Below are 25,165 nucleotides of genomic sequence, written 5' to 3'. Positions count from 1 at the left end.
CATGGTCTAGGCAAGTTGTCCGAAATCTAAGGTAAATTCTTCTGGGCACTCTTGATCTTGGAGATGGTGTCCCAGCCTAACACTAGGTGACACTGAGTCACACAGTAAGGCAGGTATTTCCTTTTCCATTTTCTTTTGACCTTCTGATTCAATGAGGAAGACAGTTGGCACCATTGTCTCTTTAATGCCTCTCAAATCTTTCAGAATCTCCCTTTATGACAGACAGCAGGCCCTGTAGACTCTCAGCTCTTATAGGCAACTGTGTTTAGTCAGAATATAGTTTCATTGTTTTGTGTTTCGTTGTTTTATAATTCCCTTCTACTTTTGACAGGAAATGCTGGCTTTCTACTTACAGTGAGGATAAGGTATTTCTCTGAAAATTAATTTCATTCGAAGGAAAATGGTGAATCAATCTAAAAACAAGTACTAGAGAATATAATATAGAGGTGATATGTAGATATGGCAAAACCATGAATTTGGTAGAGGAATAACAAAATCTTGGGAAATACTGGTCTAATATCTGCTATGGTTAATTTTATAGAGATCTACAGTGTCTTCTTTGAAACGCCTGGGACCATATTTGTTTTGGAATTCAGAATTTTCAGATCTTATTGGCATATTGCTTATGTATGATATGACTTGTGTAGGAGACACTAGGGCAGTGCCGTCATCAAGCACGGTAGTATTTCTGCAACAAAATGTATGAATGTTCCCACTAAGTGGGGTAAATAGAGATTCTGCATGGCCCCATGTGGGTTCAGGTCAGGCCACCAGACATATTTTTGGACCAAACTTGAGAAAAAAGTATTGATTTTCAGAGATTTCCAGATTTCAGTATCGCAGATAAGAGATTATAGATCTGCCTTTGTAAACAAATTACGTCATTTTCTAAAACACTGATCAAATTAATCAGGCAGAAAACAGACTCCAACATGGTCCAAGCAACTCTGCTTCTTTAAGTTTATTTTACTGCTTGTGTATGATCTCCTTATAGATTCTGATCTGCTGTATTGAGCCAGGTAGATTTGTTTGTGGAAGAAATGTTGAATCCAAGTAACTTTTACCTGTGTGTGTGAAAACGGAAGTAGTTCCTGGTCCTGCTCATCCTTGAGACGTGAGGGTCAGTTTTGAACACAGAACTTGTTCTCTTGGTAATTAAGAATTTGAATATTGGGTAACTGGGCAATGCGTTCACTGGTGCCAGACAGTTTGGGGTGATATTTCATTTGATTCTATGCTTTTAAAACAAAAGCCATCAACTATTTGCAATTGTCTTGTTAAGTATATTGTTAATTCTTAAGATAGTCTACTTATCAATGAAGTCTTAATTTAGCCATTGATCAAAATGGTTAAAAAGGGGTACAACCAGCCTCCCAAACCAGCTGTTTTATAGTCTGTGAACTTAAGACGTTGTAGAGCAGTTAAGATGGATTAATTACAGTTCAGAGGGCCATGTTGAGTTATTTATGATTGTTTTTCAAACATTCTGGAAAATGATAAATGAGCAGGTATTTTCTTCAGAACACATTGGGTTTGTCAGATTCTTGATTTATACCCTTTAGAACATGCTTTTATTTTTTGTAATTAGAATTAAAATGTACAGCAATAGATCATAAAAATTATACTTATGAAGTATTTATGGACTTTGTATGTTGTATTGCTAGCTATGTAAATAAATTGATAAAACAAGACACTATAGATATAAAAAATGCTTTCCTTTTACACTGTATATTTCCTCAAGAAGCTTAATTAAATCTCACTTCACTGTTGTGTGGGGAAGAGGTATACTTAGATGTAGAATCTGAGGCCAGGGCCATTTGGCTCATACGTATTTGAATGTAAATTTTATAATGCATCCAGGACTTTACATAAAATGATAGAGTTTTTTTTTTACTCCTGGTACATTAGCACAACAGTTATTAATGTTTTTTCATTTCTTGACTCACTCCACAGGTTACCTGGATTTTGAGCCATGCCGTAAATAAGACAGGTAGTAGGATTAGTGCCAATTCTGATGGCATAGAGGCAACACCATCCCTTTTGTACCTATTCAAGAAAAACTTACTGGAATGTCAGTGAGAGTGACATTTGCTATGGATGTAACTTTCAGTCTACCCTAATAAATTCATTTACAGATATTAAGAATCTATTATTAGTATAATACACTATGGTTAGTATTAATAACCTTGTACGTCACACTGAACATGGTAAAATCACCATTAATAATAACAAAACATAAAATATAAGTGACAGTATTTATTGAGCAATTGCTAAATGCTAGGCTATGTGTTACATGGTTTGCATGTCTGAACTCATTTAATCCTTATAACTGCACTATGGAGAAAGCATAATAAGTATCTGCTTTTATAGATGAGGAAACTCTGGAAAGGTATTTGGAGATCAAGTAAGTTAGCCAAAGTCACAAGAAGTGAGGCATTCTGGCTCAACTGTGTTTTATTAGCTTCAACTTCATGTTCCCCATAAATACAGTAACATCTCAACTCTCTGGGACTCAACTGTGAGCAACTTCGTCTGTTTGGAACAAGCCTGAGAACATGGAAAACAAGCAAAAACATTTCTGTAGTTAAAATGGAAGCAAAACTCTCCCTGTACAAGATTATACATATTCAGCAGGCATGAACTGCTAGACTGTGTCCTATCTTGGGTCCTTTAGTAAAGGGTCTGGAACCTAAACACTTCAGTGGAATCTGAGGCTCCTAGTATGATCATTAATGCGTCCATGTTATTAAGTGAAATGAGTTTTAGTATAGTATTAGGAATTGAAATCTAAAAACCTAATTGATTTTTATGAAAATCTCTCATAATTGGAAAAATAGTGCTTGAAATGGGCACGTATTTCTTTATTGAGAACTATTTATTCTTTTTTTAAAATTAATTAATTAATTAATTTGTTGGCTACACTGGGTCTTCGTTGCTGCACACGGGCTCTCTCTAGTTGTGGTGAGCAGGGGCTGCTCTTCATCATGGTGCACAGGCTCCTCATTTTGGTGACTTCTCTTGTTGCGGAGCACGAGCTCTAGGCACATGGGCTTCAGTAGTTGTGGCACACGGGCTCAATAGTTGTAGGTCACGGGCTCTAGAGGGCAGGCTCAGTAGTTGTGGTGCACGGGCTCAGCTGCTGCTCTCAGCATGTGGGATCTTCCTAGACCAGGGATCGAACCCGTGTCCCCTGCACTGGCCGGCAGATTCTTAACCACTACGCCACCTAGGAAGTCCAGGAACTATTCATTCTTTAAGTAAGTTTTAAATAACAGATGGTTTGGATGTAGAAGAGAAAATACTTGCATTGTTGATCTTAATATGTGAAGACAGCAAAATGCCATCTTGATTTTTTTCTTGTGGTTTGATTAAGAAGGTAAAGTTTAACTGTAAAGTAAATCTCTCCTACTTTATTTGTCCTGTTTTCATTTTTCCTGTAGATCGTTCCTTTGATGTCCTCAAAAAATCCAAGCATCCCCCAACGTTTCTTGCTACCGGCCGGCTCTCTGACATGCTGAATGGCGGTGATGAAGTCTATGCTAACTGCATGGTGATAGATCAGGTAAGGTGTGAGTGATGTTACTGGGGGGATCTGTCCTCTTTTCAAAACCTGAGCATGCGAGAAATACATTCCGCATTGTTGTGTTCCTCTGAAAATTTCAGATTAAGAGCAGCACAGGTGATGTTGCCGTGAAATCTCTTCATATGAACCTTTAACGCAGGTCCTTCCTTCAGAACACAGCACACCTTACCCACAACCAAGAAGCACCAGGGGAGGGGTCTTAGGACACAGGCAAGGAGAAGCGTGTGAGAGCTCACCCATGGGGTCAAAACAGGAAATGACACTTGGGAGGCCAGTTTCTTCTCTGGCCTGATTAAGCAATATTTGATTTCAAATCCAGCAGATACTAATGAGCGAGAGCTTGATGCCAGCCCCGTGTGATACTGTCACATAAATTACTTGCTTAATCCTCACAACACACCTATTCATGTGTACTTAGGTCATAGAGCTTTACTATTAAAACAGAACAGTGTCCTGTTACAGGGAAGCTGGAATCCTTTAGAATTCTCTACCCATTCCCTGATAGAGATTTGTGAGTTGGAACTCATATAGGCAGATGGCTTGGATGTGCATCTACGTGTGGATTTAGTCTTTGTTCTTTCCTTAGCTTGGTGATCCTCAAATGTTAATATTTATAAAATTAAAGTATAGATCTGAAAATGCCTGCATGCCCTAATTTATGGGAGATTTAAGGGATTTTCAGCAGTAATTTTAACAGCACACAATTTCTGCCTTATCCCCTGGCTTTAAAGTCCGATCCCCACATAAGAGGCACTATATATATGCTCACCGAGCAAATGATCTATTTTACCCTTTTTTGGTTGTCGTTCGTATACATATATCGTACCCTATTACATATAGATATTTTCTCTGATGTAAACTTTTTTTTTTCTGTCTAGTGGATCTCAATTTCCACCCATTGGTTGAATGTCTCTGCTTTTTCCTTTGGTTATGAGACATTGTTACATTAAATGCATAGTATGAGTGGCATAGATTGGAACGGTATTCAAAACAGAAGAACCAATAAATCAGAATGGACATCAGCTCTAAATAATGGGTATAATTTTTTTGACATAAAGCAGCTGAATGTCAGCCCTGGTTATAGAAATCTAGGATGAGACACAGAGTTTAGGACAATGTGGAAGTTCTGGGGACAGTCTTCGAAGATACAAGATAACTGGGACTTACTGTGCTCTAGCCACATTCTGATTTTAATGGTTTTATTCTGTTGCCATATTTTCTCAGCATTTAAATGAAGTACATTTGTCATTATTTATTTTTTTGTTCTTGATCCCCAGTACTGCAGTACTTCTGTTTACCTCGAGCAGTTAAAATTGTACCTGACTGGACATTATGTGAGGGCAAACTGTGCCTTTATATATTCTAAGATACGTTAAAAATGCGAAACTTCCCAAACCAAAGATGAGGTTAGGATATAACTTCTGTTTGGAAGTACTTTGAGTAAGAGAAGTACTGCTTTAATAATGTGAAGCATACATCGAAAGAGAACTCAAACAGCCTGATGATAAACTGAAATGAAGCAGAGGATTGCTGAATTTGTGCAGTGAAAACAAAACCAAAGTCTGGACACAAATCACGGAGTTCCTTATATCAATGCAGTATAGTTACATCATTCTTTTACTGTTTCTACGTTTGTTTGAATAGCAAGGACAACATAAGGAGTTCAAATTCTGCATATTGAAAATAATTTCTAGCAACATCTGGAAATAATCTTATCTAATTTTCTGCACCTCCCTCAACCTGGCGCAGGTAGCTTGTTTACGATGCTGTTTCCCATGAATTTTCAAGGTTAACAACTTACCTGATGAGGAAACTCACATGATAAAAACTACTTTGAAAATTAATCTGTGATAGAAACGACTTTGAAAAAAATTTACTTGGACCTTAATTCAAGCCTGCATAATTCATTACAAAGAATCTTTGTATACTTTATAAAAAAAAAATCTCCAAATTTTGCTCTAATTTACTTTATTATTCTGAGTATGTGTTTATGTGTGTATGTTGTGCCTGCAAATGCTTAAGCTATGTATACAAATATTAACCATTTGAGAGCAAATTGAAAATATGGTACCCTTTTACCCCTCAATCTTTCATGGTGTATTTTCCTAAAAAATGGATATTCTCTTACTTAAGCATATACGGTTACCAAAATCAGGAAATCGTCATCAACACAGTACTATTAGCTGTCTATAGGCCTTATTCAATCTTAGTCAGTTGTCCCAATAATGTTCCTTATAGCAAAAGAAAATTCAGTAACATGTCTTGCATATAGTTGTTGAGTCTCTTTAGTCTCCTTTAAACTGGGAGAGTTCCTTAGTCTTTGTCTTTTATGACATTGATAATTTCAAAGAATACAGACCAGGTTATTGTTTGCTTGTTTGTTTTGTTTTTGCTACAATGTCCTTTAATTTTGGTTTGACTTATACTTCCTTATGATTAGATTCAGGTTATGTGTGACTGGCAGGAATATTACAGAAGTGATCTTGTGTTCCTCTCAGTGCATTGTATCAGGAGGCACATGACAATAATTTGTCCCATTACTAGTGATGTGTTTGATCTACCAAGTTTCTTTCAGTAAAATTACTATTTTTTTCTTTTTAAATTATTGTGTATCTTGTGGGGAGATAGTTTGAGTCTCTGTACATATCGTTAATTATTTGACTCTCACTCACAGGCATTCCTTGATTGTTTTTGCCTTAATAAATTATTATTATCATGGTGGTTGATTTAAAGCCCTGCATTTCCCCCTTTGTTTCTTTTCCCCTCCACTGTCTTATTTCTAAATGCTGTTACTCTCCTTGTTTTTACTGTCTTCCCCCCCACAAGTGATGCCTTTTGATGACCACCGCTTCATATCACCAGTACTTTTAAGCACCTTCTTTAGAGCAAGCGCTTTGGTAAACCAGGACTTTTTCCCACCCCATCCAGGGGATGCTGTACGTTCTCTTCCTGTTGATGATTTTAGATCAGCCTTAGGCCCTCCACCGGTTCCCTGTTCTCTCTACCATGCAGATTTTTCCAGACTACCCTTACTCTATGCAAAGGCTTATGGCAAGAGTATGACAGATTGCTTGCTGAGATTTTGTGTTTATTATTTACAGGTAATTTAAAGTGTGGGGTATTTTCTGTCTTCTAGTTATGCTGAATCCATACATCTTATGTAGCTTTATTTGATCTTTTTGTTTGGGAGACTCAGATTTACGTAACTACCACTTGCTGGTTACTAAGATTCCTATAAACTATTTTATAACATAAACTGCCTGCTCTTTAGTTTTTCTCTCAGGTATTTAAAATGTTTCCCCTCATTCTGAGTAAGCGGTTCATAAAATGTTAAAAGCACAGGCAGCATCTGGTTTTATTATAAAGTCTATAAAATACTCGGTCTTCTTCCTTTTGTGAATTATGGGATAGCAGCCAAGTGAACAAAAGTATATCATGTAAGAATTCTCTGCTTACATAAAACAAAAATAAGAACAAACAGAATTTTAAAAAGATAAATAAGTCAGAAGGTTTTTAAATTGTGAAAACTTTATTCTTTGCTAAGCCAATCTTTCCTGCTTTTGCTCAGCAAATATTTTTCTTTCCACTACCAGGTTGGTGATTTGGATATTAACTATATTAATATAGAGGGTATCACTGCAAACACCTGCCCTGAATCCATGGGTTCTACTCTGGGGTCTCAGAGCCGCAAGCCCATCCTTCCTACTGAAACCAGCACTGGCACGTACCTACCAAATGAGAACACGGAAGTGACATCATACACTGAAGCCCAGCCCTCTTTCATATCATCATCTAGTTCATATGCTTCCAATCTGAATCTTTCTTTTGGTCCTCATGGATTTGAAAAGGAACAAAGTCATCTAAAGAAAAGAAGGTAAGGTGCTACATTCCAAAGGAAAAAATGTAGAAAATCAAAGAACCTTGTAGCTGGACTTAGAAAATTCTATTATTGTTATTGTCTCCACTATTTTTATTTCTAGATCAAAATTTGCCTTCTTTCAGGTTCTTGTATTCCTTGACTTGAAAGTAAAATATATAAGAAAACTTTCAAAAATATAATAGAGGAAAACCACAATGAGATACCACTTAATACTTACTAGATAAGCAAAAATTTTAATGTGTAATAATACCATATTTTGGTGAAAATGCATATGATGGAAACTCCTATATACCGTTGACAGGAGTGAGAATTGTATAATAACTTTGGAAAATAGTTTGGCATTTTCTTGTAAAGTTGGATATGCATATATGTTACGACCTAGCAGTTTTACTTCTGTGTCCTAAGAGACATATGTAATTTATTTCAGTAGGAAATAACCCAAATGGTGGGGAATAAATAGATAAATTACACTATCGTTACACAATGGAATACCGTACAGTAGTGAAAATGAATTAACTATGGCTGCATCTACATGCATCCTCGTATGCAAATTAGAAACATGAAGTGGAACAAAAAAGGAGCCAAAAAATACTTCAGTTAGATTTCAGTTGTATAAAATGCAAAAGCAAACAATCTCTTAATATAGGGCATGTGTAATATGCTTAAGAAATAAGGAAAAACAAATGAGAATGAAGAGGATAAAAATCCCCAAATTTAAGATAGTTGTTACATTGAGTGGGCAATGTAGGGAATGGGAAGGAATGAAACAATGGTGTGGCCAATGTTTGTTTCAAGTTGAGTGGGTTCATGGGTGTTTTTATTTTTATGCTCTGTAGCGTATAGTTACCTTACACTTAGTTTCTTGTATATATAAAAATGTCACTAAAACAATAGTTTTATTGTAAATGATATTATTGTACGTATTTATGTGTGTGTATGTGTGTGTGTGTGATCCTGTATCTTTGTATTCACTTCTTATTCATTCATTCTGTTGTCTGTTTTCTTTAGGGAGTAGGCCCATTTTTACTGATTTCATTTTATCCTACTCTCTACTTTCCTTAGGGAATAGCTTATTTTTTCCCCATACCTTAGACCTCTGATTATGCGTCCAGTTTTACACATACAATTATGAATCAAAATGAAAATAGAATGCACACACATATGTGTGTATGTAAATATTTATCTGAGTGAATATTCCACAGAGACTTAAATGATCAGAAAGGAGTGAGGGCGGGGGAAGCAGCAGTCACTAGGTGCCAATCACTGGGCTGCACTTTACACTGATAAACAACTTAAGGTTGTAAAACTTTAACAGATATTGGTACCAAGAGTGATGTCTGGTGCATAACTAATAAAAGATTTTCTCTAGATTTTTATTGTGTGAATTATGGTTTTAAAGATGCTTGCATGGTCATGGCTGCACATTGAACTGATGGGACATTTTGGGCTCTCCGCACATCTGCTTGGAACAAAAGGCTGCCAGTCAAGGCAAGATTCTATAGAGTTCTGCAAAGACAGATTGAACCACGTGATTAGTAGTGCATTCTGGCAGGATCTTTAGGAGCTGTGGAGTTTGTGACCCAGATCTCGAGAGGTGAATAAGTTCTTTACAGGAGCCTCTCTAGCAAAAAGGAGGGAAAGGCATAGATGGGCTCTTTGTACTGCTTATGCAAATATTCGCAGGATATCTAAATTGTGTTTTCTGATCGTGGTCTTCTCTGGGACATTTGAACATCTCACTGCTGCAGATGGATTCGAATATATGAAAAACCATCCAGTTTGAGTAAAGGTAATTTGAAGCCTCTGTAAAAATGTCATAGCTCAGGTGTGGGGGGAGGGGAGAAGGAGAGGACGATGATGTCCTATAAGAAAATGGTCCCTTCTGACTTTCTCTCCTGTGCATTCCGTCTCCTCTGAAAAATAAAGGAGTGAGGAGAAAGGCCCTGTGTTCCCCAGAAGGCTCTGTCTTGGCCCTGGGATGGCCATGGGTCCCTCCCTTCAGTGGGTGTCATGATTGGAGATAATGAACAATTGGTAGTGAACCCACAGTGAAACGCACCCGATTCACTAATCAATGAATAATAGGCTGAGAGGCTGGGAACTTCTCACGAAGGAGAAATTTCAGGGCTCACCGTAAAAACCGAGGGGGAATAAGCAATGCAACATTTATTAAAAAAAATTATGTAACAAAAATTCGGTGATAAAAGGCAAGTGTTTGTTTTGTTCTAAAACATATTTTTAAACCTTTTTTTGTTTTACAAAGAAATTCTCGAAAGAAAAAAAGAATTTCTTTTTTGTTTTAAAAAGAAATCCTTGTGACACCATGAACCTCCACCTCACACACACACGTGAGATTTAAACAAATGTTTCATGAAATAACATGTGGAATGTATTCTGCTTTTTTCCTACTCTATACTATTTTCAAAGAAAATTCTGGTCACAACCTGTTGAATCTATTTCATATCCCACTAATGGGATTTTGAAAAATGGTTATAAAATGAGAAACCTAGAGGTAATCCTGAAGAATATTATCACTGATACCAAATATCTTAGGTCAATAGCTTAGCAAAGGAAAATAGTAGCCCAATTTGAATTAATAGAAAAAGGAATGTTTTAAAGTGAAGTATAAAGAATAAAATGAAATACTTCTAGGGTGTATTCATAGCAGTGGAGAAATGCTGTGTGTAACTGGAAAGGCTGGTGTTAAAACAGGCTATTCTTGTAGGCAGCCAACTATTTGAACCAATTTTCATTAGTATGGAGATCACATATGGAAAGACAAATGCAGAGGCACAAGACATCAGCAAATCTCCCCTCTGCCGCCACCCCGGGCCTCTTTCTACCCTCAGGTTCGCGCTGCAGTAAGGAACCTACATGGCACCTTAAAATATCTGTAGTTACATTACTGTGACATTGAAAGCACCAGCATTTACCAGGAAGATTTGCTTAACTAAGCTTTAGTTTTTTATGAGAAATAACTTTATGGCCTCCACCATATTTGGATGTTGAATTAAAGTGTGAAGTCCACCTCCAATTTGTCCTCTCCTCCTCAAGGCCAAGGTGGAGGCCCTCAATGAGTTCTCCAAGGAGAAACCCCACGATGGAAGTCCTCAATGGTGCCGATCATGGCCTTTACTGCTGGGTTTGTTGGTGTCCAGGAGGGACCCTGAAGTAGTTCAAGGCGTAGTGAGGAGTCTGAGTATTTGGATTAGGGACGTGTATAGTAGGACCTCTGTTACAAATGCCATATAATTTAGTAAGTTGATTCAGTGGCTATTAAATAGCCTATGGTTTTTTAAGGAAAATAGCCAAATTTGAAATCTATCTCTGGTTCTTTGTGTTTCAAAATCAAGATGGTTTATTATGCTGTTATTAAAGTTTTAACTCCAGAAATGTAGCAACCAAAGAAAAAATACATTTAAAAATGCACAGTGCATTAACATGTCTGTGCATTAACATGGCCTCAGAGTTTGAGTGGTTTAAAATGTAGATGGGATGGAAGGAGCCAGGAATGTGTAAGGTCAAATTCCTGCCTTTTAATTTTATAGTTATCAAAGTTAAATGAGGAAAAAAAAAGTAGTAGATAAGCAGAATCACCACCTGTTTCTGAGACGGAGTTTTCATAGGCATCATTTTTTCTTTAAATCTCTGAAAATGCTAATTGAATATGACATGTTTGGAACCTCACTTAACTCTTGCTTGACCCATTTCTTGACACCAGCTCTGGGATGTGATCTTCCCATGTGTCTCTCCTTGTCTTTGTACGTCTGCTTCCGCCCTCCTGAGCCGTCCAGGGGTGAAAGAGGCAATGCCACGCTGCATCTTTCACGTGCAAGTTGCCCCAGAGGCCCCCTCCCCCAAACAGCTCAGTGGCTCTGTTTCGTGCGTGTTTTTAATATTTGAAGGGTAACTATTTGGGGCTTGTAATAATTATGTCTACAAAACAGAAATAGTGAGGATAGTACTAACCTGAACCAGCGTTTGTTTCTTACAGTGCCTGAAATGGCTTTTGCTAGGTTGAAATGTTTATTTGGGGGGGAACATAAAATCTTATTTAAAAAGAGGCTATTTATGGGGGAGGAAAACAACAATAAAAATCAATTAAGTGTGAATTTTGTTAGATATGAAATGAGTGCCCGTTGCAGCTGACACCAGTGCGAGAGTCGGAATTCAGAGAAATAGAAACCCACAGCTCTGTCTTACTTGATGATTTAGTTGTTTGTTTACTTTGTGCTCCAGTTCCAGCCTGGATGCCTTGGACGCCGACAGTGAAGGAGAGGGGCATTCTGAGCGGTCACACAGTTTCTACACTCCAGTGTCTCAGAGTTCCTCCAGAACTGGCATTCCTAGTGGGGACGAATTGGACTCTTTTGAGACCAACACCGAACCAGATTTTAATATCTCCAGGACTGAATCACTTTCTTTATCAAGTAGCCTGCAACTGAAGGTATTCTTGTTGGTATTAATTTGGTTATTTATAAGCCTGGAAAATAAGTTGTCTAAATCCACTCATCTCAGAAAGGCAGATTGCGTTAAGGTCACCTGTGTAAATTTTATTTTATTGTTTTTGAAGACCCATGAGCTGCCTGAATCTGTCTTTTTACTCTCTCCCACTCTAATGTGTGTAGTCCTTACTTACAATGACTGATTTGTTTTCATGAATCACCACCAATACAGATAATCTTTCCCATACTTGGAACATTTTACCATTTTGTATTGTGATTTCTGCCATCATCCCTTAAGCAGTGGGAGAAAAGCTGGTAGTATGACGTGAGTTTAAGTGATCAAACTTGTTTTGCACACATAGAATTTTACTTGGCGCTGGTGATGGGGTAAATAATATTGCTAAGGCAGAGGTGACGTTTGTTGAGCGTTCCTGCTGCATAAACTCATCTGGAAGACCATAGACTTTGTCAGTGTTTCCATAGGAGACAGCTTTTCTGTCATTGGCATTTTCACATTGGAATTTCATTTTGTTGTGGTTTTTTTAAAAGGCTAAACTCTTCCAGTCTTGGAGAGAAAGCCCTTTTCTGTTTGGGCCAATGTTTTCTTTCTGATTTCTACTGTCCACTTGTTTTCTTTTTCAATTGAGTTTACTACTATAAAACAATGTGTGCTGTGCCCAAATGTCTCTTACCATGAATGCATGGTGGTTATGGTAATGCTTCATTTTTGTAGTGTGCTCTACAATATACAAAACATGTTTTATGTATGTACAAAATGTATAATTTTCTCATAACTTACCTAGGACGTAAGTAGTACTTTTAATTTTTGATCAGTTGAAGTTCCGGAGAGATTAGATATCCACGTTGCCCAAGCTTGGTGATAGTCAGAACTTAAATCTAGGCCTTCTGACCTCAGATCCTGAAATCCTCTTCCCTCAGCTCTGAGTCCTGTAGGGCTGTCATAATCTTCTGAACCTGAAGGTGATATTTCTGGATAATAAGAAATAGGTATATTTGTTAATGTAGTTACTTCCCGGACTTGCATTTTGAATGGAACTGTGAAAAATTCATTATTACTTGGAAGGAAAAGTAATTCTTTGTCACACAATTCCGTGCTGTTCACTTTTAAGAAGAATCTGTCCTATAAAACGTTTTGCCTTGCCTCTGTAACTGCCCTGTGTAACTTTTTGCCAAAGAATTCTGGATAATTTTCAAATCCTATTGTTATGAAAAATGATTACCATGAATGACTGAAATGCAGAGAGTGGCACCTGGCTAGGGCCCTTTGTGGCCAACTCACTGTTAGGGTTATAGGACAACTCGGATTGGCCTTTCTGACATCCAGGCCCACTGGGTCTTTCCCAATATGAAGGTCAGGGAGCCGTGGCTCAAGACCCTTTGAAGCAGGGTCAGGCTTCTGTTTTCAGCTTTCCTCCAGGCTCTTTAACTAAACCATAAGCCTAGGACAACCATGTGCTTTCACTTAGGAAGAACAAAAGAGACCTGTGCTTGTGAAGGACACTTACTGATGGCTTAATTTTAGTAACACATTTTACACCACTTTCTTTTCCCTCTAACCTGAAGTGGTATCTTAAAAATGGATGGGGGCTGGGGCCACTGGGCCTCTGTTGGATGGAATTTGGATGCCATAAATGGCTTTAGTGACATTCTGTTGTGTTCATGTAAATTTTCTAGCAAATGTAAGAAAAGCATTTTGTAATTATCTTGCCATCTTGCATTTTCACCTATGGTGCCAATATAATAATAGAAATAATAGGTAGTTGGGAAAACAGGAAGAAAATAGCAGCTCATTTAAAAGAAATGAAGTTGAACGTGTGTCAGTGATAATTCAAGCAAAATTCTAGGAAGTCCTGGGTGGAAGATCTGTTGGAAGGTGAGCACAAACTGGAAGGGTGTAGGTAATGACCGCTGCATTCTTTCCTGGAGGCTCAGCTAACCGAACAAACGTAAATAGCCACTAGGAACTTTTAAAAACTTGTAATTTTAGGTGACTATTCCTCCACCATCTAATAATTGTTATGTTCGGAGATCTCAGTTAATATGGAATTTTGCTTAAGTGCTACAGTTTAAAATGACAAAAATAAATGACAACTCAGACTTAAAAAAAAAGTCAAACTCGTTGTTGAACATGAAGAGAAAGTCACGTGACTTGATTTTTCACTTTTAACCAACATGGTTGGAACGTCATAATTGCATCCTAAGGTATGTATAGGAGCTACTCCCCAAAGCTCCAGTTTACTAAAGCATTAAAAAGACAAGAACATTTTTAAAGTTGTGAGAGGCAAACAAAAACAAATCATTAATAAGATTACATCAGAAATGTTAAAGTTGAATCTTTTTTCAAAGGTTCTGATTTAGTAACATTGGTGATGAACACATACTTTCAAGTCTTCTATAGAATTTTTTTTCAACTTTGTGATGATTTCTTTTAGGGATCATTGATTTCCGGAGTCCGCTCACGTTCTTATTCCTGCTCATCACCCAAAATTTCTTTTGGAAGAACTCGATTGATCCGTGATTTTACAGTGTGTAACTCAGCTGAAGGTAAGCATTATTTACTATTTGGTTGTGAAAGCAGTCTTTTCTAGCATGGATTTTCAGTTGGTATAAGTGCGTAAAGTATATAAGGGCAGCAGGCAAGTATTTTCAATTTCCTTTTCACTATTGATTTTTCTAAGCTTAGCAAAATCCTTTTCTCATTGAGTATCAGACAAGGTATAAATTTGATTTTGATGAAATCACAAATACGTACACACCTCTCTGTTGCCTTGTTTTTTGAATAAAATGTTTTCCTCAAGGCCAGTGTAAACTATGATTTCTTCTAGGTTCATTATTGTGAGGGCTTTAGAGAATTTTATTTAAGTAAATGATAAAAGTTACTTTTGTCCTACATATAAAGTACTGAGATAATCCAACTCCTCAGAGGCAAAGCATTGCAAAAGGGATGGTCTTCATCTCTTTATTTAACAAGGGACTTTAGAAAGTTAAAATAACCGAACCTACTTGAAGCACAAGCAAATATGTCCCAGTCTTTTGTGGCCAATGTAAGCAATCAGAAATACAACTTCTATCCAATAAAATTTTAATTAAAATATTGTATACCTACAGAAAGGGGTGCATATTATAAGCATATAGCTTGATGAATTTTCAGAAGTGAATGCAGAGCAATAAGTAAAACAATTGTGGGCAACTCGGAACTGCCCTTGTAGTTCCTCTTAGCCACAACACCAATTTTCAATGTAATTCTGAAATGTAATTACTTAATACTTTCTGTGTGTAATATATTATGTAACAATTACATTTAAAGGTGTATTTGGAAGTATTAATGTCAATCTGTAATATATAACGTGATAAAATTTTTTTTGTCAATGTGTTAGATAATGCCTTTTTTTGTCTGTTATCCTTAAGAGCCTCAGAAGACTCAGAAAGTGAGAGATGTGCTTAAGTATTCTGAATTTCCCAGTGTAGAATATTTAAAATAGGATTTATTTTACTCCTCTTTCTTCCATTTTTTCTTATTCTTGCTTTGTTACATTGCCATTCTTTTGCATTTTATGCTATGTGGAACAATAGTGAAAGCATAATCTTTGTGCTTGGATCTGCCATCCTGAAACAGTGACTCATGTACGGAGATGTTCCGTTAATATTTGTTGAATGAATGTAGCAGACAAAATACATAAAATACAAAACAAGTGCTACAAGGCTTTTTTTCCCCCTTTTTCTTTCTGAGATGTCTTTTTGGAAGAAGAGAACACGAGACTGATAATAAATGTCAGTTTTGATTTTTAGGATGGGAAGATTGAGAGAAAGGACTAGGAAAAAGAAAGGCGACAACTACCTTGAGGGGACAGGAGTAGAAGATGGATTGAATTTGCTCTGGATTTTTTTTTCCACACCATAAGCCTTTCGAGGATCTCCAGGTCTCCCTAACCTTAGTTTAGGTTGGAACTCCCTTTAAGGGCAGCTTTGATACCTTTTCGCGGATAGTCTTAGAGATGGTGAATTACCCTTGGACTGTAACTACTTGGAAAACACTTTTAAGTCTCCTGTGCAGTGTGCAAAAGGGTGCCTTTGCCTTTATATCTGTAGTATCTCTGATTATTAAATTCCGACAGTTCTGATACTTGAATCTCAGAGGACTGAGAGAAAAATTGAGAGTTTATAAGGGGAAAGAGCCCTGATTTATGAATTCTCTAATGAATAAGGGAGGGTAGTTTGGCTTTACATACATTGCTTAAATCTTTGCATTGGAAATAGAGAGAATAAAAAGCTGAAATCAATTCCCTTGTCTTTTCTGTGAATAAATGCTTGTCTTTAGACAGTATGTTTAAAAATAGGGTTATTGAATGCAGTTTGATACTCTCCAGAAGGTAAGAATTACAAGCAGGCAATTTAGGTTGAGGCTACACACTAAATGTACAAAGGTTCCAGTGGATATTCCTCTGTGGTAGCAAACATTTGGATTGATATCATTTAGGTCAGTCAAAATCATAGGACTGTGAAAAGTAAATTAACTCTTAAGGAAAAAGAAATAATTTTAACTGTGTGTGATCAAAGCACAGGTGTGAAAGCTTGACTACTTCAAAGATGTATTCTGTTTCATTGTTTAGTCTGCTTAATCAGAGGTAAATTGACATTTGTGTTGTTATAAATCCTCTCTCAATGAGTTTTGAAGAGTTGTAAAATTTTTTTTTTTGGACAGAGTCCAAGTCTTCTTTTCTCAGTGGAAAACTCCCATAAATGAGCTATTGATATAATACAGGTATACAGAGATAGGATAGTCTTTCAGTCCTTTTTTGTACTCATTTGTGATGCTCTCTCTTCCTTGTCACTTTCAAAGGCTTACTTACACTCATTTCTCATGCTTTGTTGTTGTCGTTGTTGTTGTTTTAAGCCAAGAGTACAATGGTGGCAACTTTATTTTTTATTATACTGCTTTTTATACATAAAACAAAATCCAATCCTGTAATTCCCTTTGATACATCATGGATTTACATAGAAAGGAATATTCTCAATGTTGAAATGATAATTGCAGCATCACCAAGATGGATCAAAGTGCTCTACGTTTAAGAATTTGAGGAGTGAGGTGAATGTACTTTTGAAAATTATTGTGCACTGATGGATAAATTCCTATTAGACTTTGTCCAGTTGCCTGAGTCTGATTCTGTTACTTTATTAGCTTGATTATTTTCGATATATGGCTTATTCTCCTGACACCTCGGTCTGTATACAATAAGGATAATGATATCTGTCCATGCCTTAATTTGCAGAATATTTAATGGCAATAAAATAAAAGTCTTCAAATTCTTCACAGTAGGTTTTCTGTTACCTACAAGGTAGTCTTGGTTTCAACGTTGATATTTCCACATTTCAGGGGATATGTATTTTTTAGTTTTCCTCCGTATACATCTGGCCCATCTCCCTTTGCAACCTAGTTTTGCCTCTTCACTCTTCCGGACTGTAATGGTAAAAGATTTGTCCCTGCTCTGTAGATGGTGTGCTCCACAGTGGCCGTTCCCTCCTTCAGTCTCTCTCACTGTCTAAATCAGTGTCTCTGCTCCATCCCTGTAGTAAGTACTCCAGTTTGGGAAACAAGATGGCGCTGGGCTGCTTGCATGAGCCTGCCCCTTCTACCTGCCTCCCCCAGCCCCCAGTCCAATGGAGGAGGGGCTCTCCCTTTCCCATGAGCCACAAAGCTCATCTCCGAACTGGCTGCTCCGTATAAAGGCGTTACGGCTATGTTAAAATGGACTCGTCCTTATACTGGCCCTCAAGACTTTTCTCTTAAGCTTTGCTAAAAAGCCGCTAAGACATTTATTGATTCTGAACGTTGGGGATGGAATGATGCTCTGGTGAGAAATATGCAGAAAGATAGAACTGATTTTCTGCATTTCTGAAAATATTTGCTGCCCCTTGTTGATGCTAACTTAGTTCATAAAATCATTAAATGTTTCCCTGTGTTGGCCTCCTCCCCATTCTCTCCAAGTTAGGGAAAGTGGTAAAAATACCTGGAGCAATGCCCTAGTTATACAAAATGACTTGTTTTCTCATTATTTTCTAACTGGTGGTGTGTATAATGATAACGTACGGTTGAGTATGTGCACTTCAGACTAACCCATGACTGATAGTTTGTCTGCCTTCGTTTTCATTTTATTGTTCTGTGTCTTGTAGAACAAAGAGCTTACAGCTTACCGGAGCCACCAAGAGAGAAAAGGTATTTTAACTCTTCCAGATTTCCCGAGGGACTGCTTGATCCATCTTTGGAAATGTGTGCACATCGTGTCTGATACCTGTTCAATAGTTTGTGAGAGGTTTCTGCATGACGAGCCTGCCTGAATCCTTTGTGTGCTTCGTGGTCTGTATGCGTGTAGGTTTGCCAGCTGATCCTTTCAGTCCCCAGATGAGCAGGCTTCAGGACTGGGGACAGAGTAGTCTGGGGTTATTTTCAAAGCCAAACACTTCCAGTGTACAGGACGGTGGGGAGACCACCTGCTTTAGAAGGGGATCTGGTTTCACTAGGTCTGTCCACCACGACAGGAAGACCTACTGTGGTAACAGGCCCCTGGGGTCAGTCATAGAAAGTGCCTAAACATCTCTGCTGTCTGTCGTTGTGGAGTATTACTTAGAAGCGTTAAGTGTGAAACAGAATAAATGATGAAGAAAGTACCTTGAGCATTACTCGTTTTCTGATTAATATGCAGACTTGAAAGCTGTATGCCTGAGCTGCTCTTTCCGCTAGAAGGTAAAAGTGTTCCTGGAATAAAGCTTGGGCAGCTGACTGGTGAGCAGACTGGATTGCTGACTTCAGTTGGTCCTGAGAAACTAACTGCTCATGAATCACATTGTGAAATAGCCCTAGGGTTATGTCAGAAATGGCATAAATGTTTGGCTCTGAGAGACCATGGGAAAAGGAGGAAAATGGTTTTAATTTGGGTGCTATGAATGCTCAAACTCTGAAACCTTTTACTATATAGATCAAGAGGGATTATTTTGCTTTAAATCTTGGACTGAAAGTATAAAGAAGAAAAAAAAAAACCCTCTTTTTGTTCATTCCTATTTTTTGGATACCAGAATAGAAATTTTGAAATGATAAAGCAGAGGAAGACTAAGAATGCCCTTTAAGAATAGGCTGGTGATGAAGCAGATATCAGGACAATGACAGTGATGGCAGCAGGAGCAGAAGTGACTGACCGTTGTTGGGTGTTTTTACGTGCCTGGCACTGTTTTAAGCTGCTTATGTTTATTATTTCACTTAAGCGATTTCGCTAATTCTGGAATTTGTTCATTACCCTGGTCATTGATCTGTTTAGCAGTCTTCTCCTTGCCATCTTTTTAACAATCAGAGAAGTAATGGACTGGTTGTAAAGATTTTTTAAAAATCAAAAATATTTTGCATTAGAAGAGAAATTTAAGACTGGAAGAGCCAATGTCAGAATTGGTTAAATATTAGCTTACTATGTCCCTGATACCTTGTTGGATATACCAGTAAGGTCCTGGCTAGACCTATGCTTTACTTTGGTCATGTTATAGATATTTACTTGAGGATTTGTCTTCTTTGGAATTCCCTTATTTATATTGATCACTTAGTTTCTGGAAAAGAGTACAGCCAGGTAAAAGGGGGGCTCACTCCAGACCTTGCATGCTTATTCCTATAGGAGAAGACACTTAATCTATCCCTGCTTCTTAGGATTATATGGTATGACTCAGTTATTTTATTGCCACCATCTATCTTAAATCAGATACATTTACCACCTTTCATTAAAAAAAAACTGAGCATCTGAGTATTCGAAATTGAAGTTTCAGCTGTGTCAATTTTTTCAATTTGGTTGGTTGGAGCTTTTTAAATACTTAGCTGCCCAGTTCTTTAAAAAATAATAGGTTATGGACATAATAGGTTAAGGATTAAGATATTGAGGCTATATCCATATTAAGATACTTAAAATATCTGTTTACCTATTGAAAAGATAATACCAAGAGTCTCTGAAGAATGGGGCTCGTAAAACTTTATTGTGAGTAATTCCATTGGTCATCAAATCAATAGTAGAGTTAGGCATTCTTAGTCTGGGATGTTGAAAGAGTTTAAGTAAATTTTTTCCAGATTCTTAGAAACTGAAAAGCTATTTACATTCCATTGTGAAATCAGTTGGGGATTTTTCCCTCTGCCTTCTTGTCTAAAGTACCTAATTGTTAGGTAAGTGAATACCACATTGTTAAATTAGATTTGAAACATGGAATCAACCAACCTTCTATGTCTGCCCAGAAGTTACACTGTTTTCCATTCTCACCATCTGGAAGTGGGTCATGTCTATGATACTCACGTGTCTCCCAGGTTAGATGATTCAGAGTTTTTAATATTTAGTGTTTCAGTATTTTTTGTTTTATTTTGTTTTACTTTGTCATGTCTCGCTTCTTATCAACCTTCGGAATTAAAGATTAAGTGGTATGATTTTATGTCTTTTTTTTTTTAAATAAATTGCGGTGCATCTATAGATTTTAAATCAAAACTCTAATGTTGTTCTTGATACAGTCTTCTGTAGTATAGGGAGTTTGGAGTAGAGTCAGGTAAAAAAGAATTCCTTCTCTTTCATTTGAGACAGTGTAGTTGTGTTCCTGCTGGGAAGTGGGGGAGAGGACTTCTTGACCTCAGAATTCACATTGACCTTATCATTCTTTAATTCTGAAATTTAGGTCTCCTCCCCATATTGTTCTTCTTTTAGGCATTGGGTGGCTCTTGGTGGGGTCCCAAAAGGTGCTCTAGAGAGGATTCTTTCTCAACTCTCAAATGTGCTTTTTTCTCTATTCCAAAAGTGAGGCTGTTGAATATTATTCCACGAGCTTTGCACATTAGGATGCTAAAGACACAAGATGTATGGAAATTTACAGATATATTAACCAGTGAGTCATCTAAGGAGGTGGCTGTGGAAGGAGAAAGGAAATAAGAGGGTCTAAGTTCCTTGTGTTACTCTGAGTAGTTGTAGGGCACTTTCACTTCTGTTTTCCTTCTTTTCTTTCTAACTCTTTTCAACTGATTTCTCTAAGTAGCAAACCCAATTTCACTAACTGTGCAGGGTTTGAGTGGTAGGACACACACTATCCTGCCTATACCTGCATGACCAAGAGCTAGCTCTGAAGTAATTTATTATTTATTCTAAATGCATTCATAGGCCTGAACTCTCAATTATCTAATATAGAGTTCAAATAACTTAGTTTTGTTTAATACGTACCAGGTAAGTACATACTATATTTAAGTGTGAGAAAGGGTCTTAGAAATTATTTAGTCTTTGATCAGATGAGAAAAACTGAAGTCCTAGAGATTTTCTTTTAACTCATTGTCATAAAATATAATTATATGTAGTTTGGTGCATGTCAATAGCATGATTGCTTTTGAAGGTATTTCCCAGAGATGAAATGTGTTAGGCCGTTAAAGCTGACAAATGAGAAGTTTGAGGGATAGGAGAGACATTGGTTATAAAATGTGCATTTTGGAAATTGTCTACAGAAGTGTTATCTGATTTGACATGATACTTTCATTGGTCTTTAATATATTCACTCCTTCTTTCTCTCTTCGTAATAATATTAGAATACAAGACCATCAGAGAAAGTTCCAGAGGAAATATAAAAGTCCCAGGGAAATTTCCTCTTCATAGCTGGGATTTTTTTTTTTTTTTCCTAAAGAATGATTCTATGGATTAGAGGAAAATCAATGATGTTCAGTGTGTTTATAGACTGGGTACAATTGCCTCTAACTTGCCTCTTATTTGGGGGGAGTTTCTACAATGTTCTCTCCTTTACAACCTAGACTGCAAAAAGCCTGATTGAGTAGGAGAGACCAAACCATGAGGCAGACAGTCTGTTTGTCAGGCTGCATTGACAAAGGAAATGTGTGTCTGCTGAGTATTGTCTGTGTTCCAAAAATAAATAAAATCCAGTTCCATGTCATTGGTTATTTGGCTTCTCTCTGCTAGGAAAATTCTATTAGCGTAGTAAACAGGGCAATGAATGTTCTCAGAGTAAAATTATAAGTCTAAGGTTTCCTTTATTTCTCCAATATTCTAATATGAAAAAATTTTAAGTATGCAGAAAAGCTGAAAGAATTATATATTAGAATACCTATTTCCACCACTTAAATTCTATAAGTGTTAACATTGTGAGATAGTTGCTTTATCATATACCTATCCACTTATTCATCTATAAGATATATTTTTAATAGTTTCTATCCTTATCTTTAGAATAACCATTAAAGCCTGAAAAATATATATGTGTAAAGATATGTATAAAGTACTATATATGTGTAAAAGTATATGTACAAAATACATCTGTGTTTCTTTATACACATACACACATATATGGCTGCTGTTATTGTTTGCTCCCTTTGATACGTTTTATAAGCTGTGATAACAGATTCTTTTTTGTAGAATTCAGGAAGAAGAATGGGATAAATACATCATACCTACCAAATCAGAGTCTGAAAAATACAAAGTGAGCCGAACTTTCAGCTTTCTCATGAACAGGATGACCAGCCCTCGGAATAAATCGAAGGTAATTAAGGATTTATGCCTGTCTTCTGTATAGCGGTCTCCAACCTATTTGGCACCAGGGACCGGTTTTGTGGAAGACAGTTTTTCCATGGACGGTAGGTGGGGGAGGGTTCACTCAGGTGGTAATGCCAGCAATGGGGAGCGATGGGGAGCGGCAGATAAAGCTTCGCTCACCCACCTGTCTGTCGCCGCTCACCTCCTGGCATGTGGCCTGGTTCCTAACAGGCCTCAGACCAGTACTGATCCACGGCCTGGGGGTTGGGGATCCCTGGTCTATAAAACGTAGATGGCTCAGTTTCTGAGTGATTAGTATAGTTTGCACTTTCCCTTTAAAACCATTTACCTTAGGTTTTATACACACATGTTTAGAAACAGCTGTATTTCTTATGGGGTGTTGTCTAAGTCATTGAAAATACTGAGACCACTCCATCCTGGGTGCTGTTACATTTTGGCCTTATCACACTTCTCGATGTGCAGCCCTTCTATCCTGATAGAACACAGTGAGACTTTGTATGACTTCTGTAAGTCGATTGGCTCTGAGCATTTCTCTTTTCTCTCCACTTTGCTGTTGCTGCCGTATCTGAAGACAAAAGGCAAGGATGCCAAAGACAAAGAGAAACTGAGTCGACATCAGTTTGTCCCTGGAACATTCTCTGGGGTTCTGCAGTGTTTGGTTTGTGATAAAGCGCTTCTGGGGAAAGAGTCGTTCCAGTGTTCCAGTAAGTTCTCGGGCCCCAAGTATGCTGTCTTCACGCATGCTTTGCCTCCCCAGACAGTAAGCTCCCTGAGAACAGTGCCATCACTAAGTGTGTTCGTGTAGACTTTTGTTTTCGTGTCTATGTGTGGTTTCATCAGCAAACAATGACCCATGATGGTTGAGTCAGTACTTTTTGTCCACAAGTAGACAGTCTCCCAGAACCCAGACTGGTATACCTCACTGCCTACTGACTTCGCCGCTTGGATGTCTAAACAGCGTCTCAAATGTTACATGTCCTGAACAGAGGTCTGTTCTCCCCTTCCTGTGCCCGCCTACAAGCTGACCCTCTCAGTTAATGGCAGTTCCATCATTGCAGCCAAATGCTCGTGCCAAAAATCTTGGAGTATTTCTTTATCTCTCTTTCTCTCACTCCCACACCCAATCCTTCAGCATTCCTCTCGGTTCTATCTTCAAAATGTATATGAAAACCAGCCTCTTCTCCTCCTTGCCACTGTTATCACCCTGGTCTAAAGCCATCATTTCAGTAGCTTTGCAACCAGTTTCCTTGTGCTTTTACTGAAGAAAGCATAGTTCTCAAAAATCTCAGTCAGAGGAAGTTTGTTTTCAAGGCATTTGTCCCTGTGTTGCAGACCCTCCGATGGCTTCCTGTCATCCTGAGGATGGCCAGAGCCCTGACAGTGGCTGCAAGGCCCCCATGATCTCTCCTGTCATCCCCTCCTCCCACTCCTCTGCTTCAGTCCCTCTGGCGTCTTTGCTGTTCTTGCAACACTCTGGGAACCAGGGACACTCCTGACATGGGGCCTTTCCTGCTGTTCCCACTGCCTGCAGCCCTCTCCCCTCAGCCGCGTGGTTAGCCCCCTCACCTCCTTGAGGTCTGCTCAGATAACATCCCGAAGTCAGGCCTTTCCTGAGCACCCTCTACTTGGCTCACATTTCCCCCTCTCCTTCTTTTTAGCACTCAACATCATCTAACTTACTCTGTGTTCTGTGTATCGAGTTTATTATCCATTTCCTTCACCAGAATATAAACTCTGCAAGGGATGGATTTTTGTCTGTTGGTTTTGTTCTCTGCTATATCCACAGTGCCTAGAACAATGCTTGTACACAGTAGGGGCTAAGTAGATATCTGTGGAGTGAAAGAATAATTCAGTGCAGAAGAATTCAGGCCCAGGTCCAGGCCGGTGAAATCCATTTCATGGTATATGTTAGTGGCCAGAATTAGGGGAACATGTGGGGAGTGGGATGGGAATACAAAGGGAGGTGAAGAGCAGGGGAAGGTTATCTGAAAAGTTCTTCATTAAATTCCTAGAAAATGATTCAATTAAAAATTTAAATGTATCCATCACGCTGTCTTTAACGATGCCAGCTCCCTTGCAGGCTTGAACGTTGCTGTCCTTAGAGACTTGATTTCTTTCTTTTATGGGACCTGAAATAGCATCAAGCACAATAAATAAATAAATAAAAGTACTCTAAAAAATAAAATCTATTAATTAAAGAACAAATAGCATCAAGCAGTTCAGCTGTGATTTTATTTGCTAAATTTTTAGAAGTTTACCAAAAGCATTGTTTATGGATTTCTTTTTTAAACATTCATTTTATTTATTTATTTATTTATTTGGCTGCGCCGGGCCCCAGCTGCAGCTTGTGGGATCCTCACTGTGGCACGTAGGGTCTTGAGATGAGGCATGCAAACTCTTAGTTGCAGCATGCGGGATCCAGCTCCCCGACCAGAGATCGAACCTGGGCCCCTGCATCGGGAGCTCAGAGTCCCAGCCACTGGACCACCAGGGAAGTCCCTGTTCATGGAGAGTTAATGCCTTGCCTCCCTGTCAGCAGTCAGTTTATGGGTGTGATGGTGTGTGTTTCATAGGTTGTGGCTCCTTTCTTGTTCACACGGCTGGATCCCTTCAGCTGTACTCCCAGTGACACCCATGACCTTTCTCTCCTCTCATTTTAAAACAAACTCCTCTAGTTTTATTG

General features: G+C 38.0%; 1 protein-coding gene across 1 annotated transcript in view; it reads left to right on the top strand.

Moving 5' to 3' along the window:
- The window catches only part of ARHGEF28 (Rho guanine nucleotide exchange factor 28), a 296,643-nt gene that overhangs the window by 190,451 nt on the left and 81,027 nt on the right, over positions 1-25,165 (top strand). The window contains 7 exon segments of the mRNA XM_057741127.1: positions 3,441-3,562; positions 7,177-7,457; positions 11,703-11,910; positions 14,362-14,473; positions 18,101-18,143; positions 22,345-22,468; positions 23,054-23,186. Coding sequence (XP_057597110.1) covers positions 3,441-3,562; positions 7,177-7,457; positions 11,703-11,910; positions 14,362-14,473; positions 18,101-18,143; positions 22,345-22,468; positions 23,054-23,186 — 1,023 coding nt within the window.

Source organism: Hippopotamus amphibius, chromosome 1 (genome assembly GCF_030028045.1).
Source record: "Hippopotamus amphibius kiboko isolate mHipAmp2 chromosome 1, mHipAmp2.hap2, whole genome shotgun sequence".
Lineage (NCBI taxonomy): Eukaryota > Metazoa > Chordata > Mammalia > Artiodactyla > Hippopotamidae > Hippopotamus > Hippopotamus amphibius.
The sequence above is the reverse complement of the archived record's forward strand: the minus strand, read 5'-3'. Positions and strand labels throughout refer to the sequence as shown.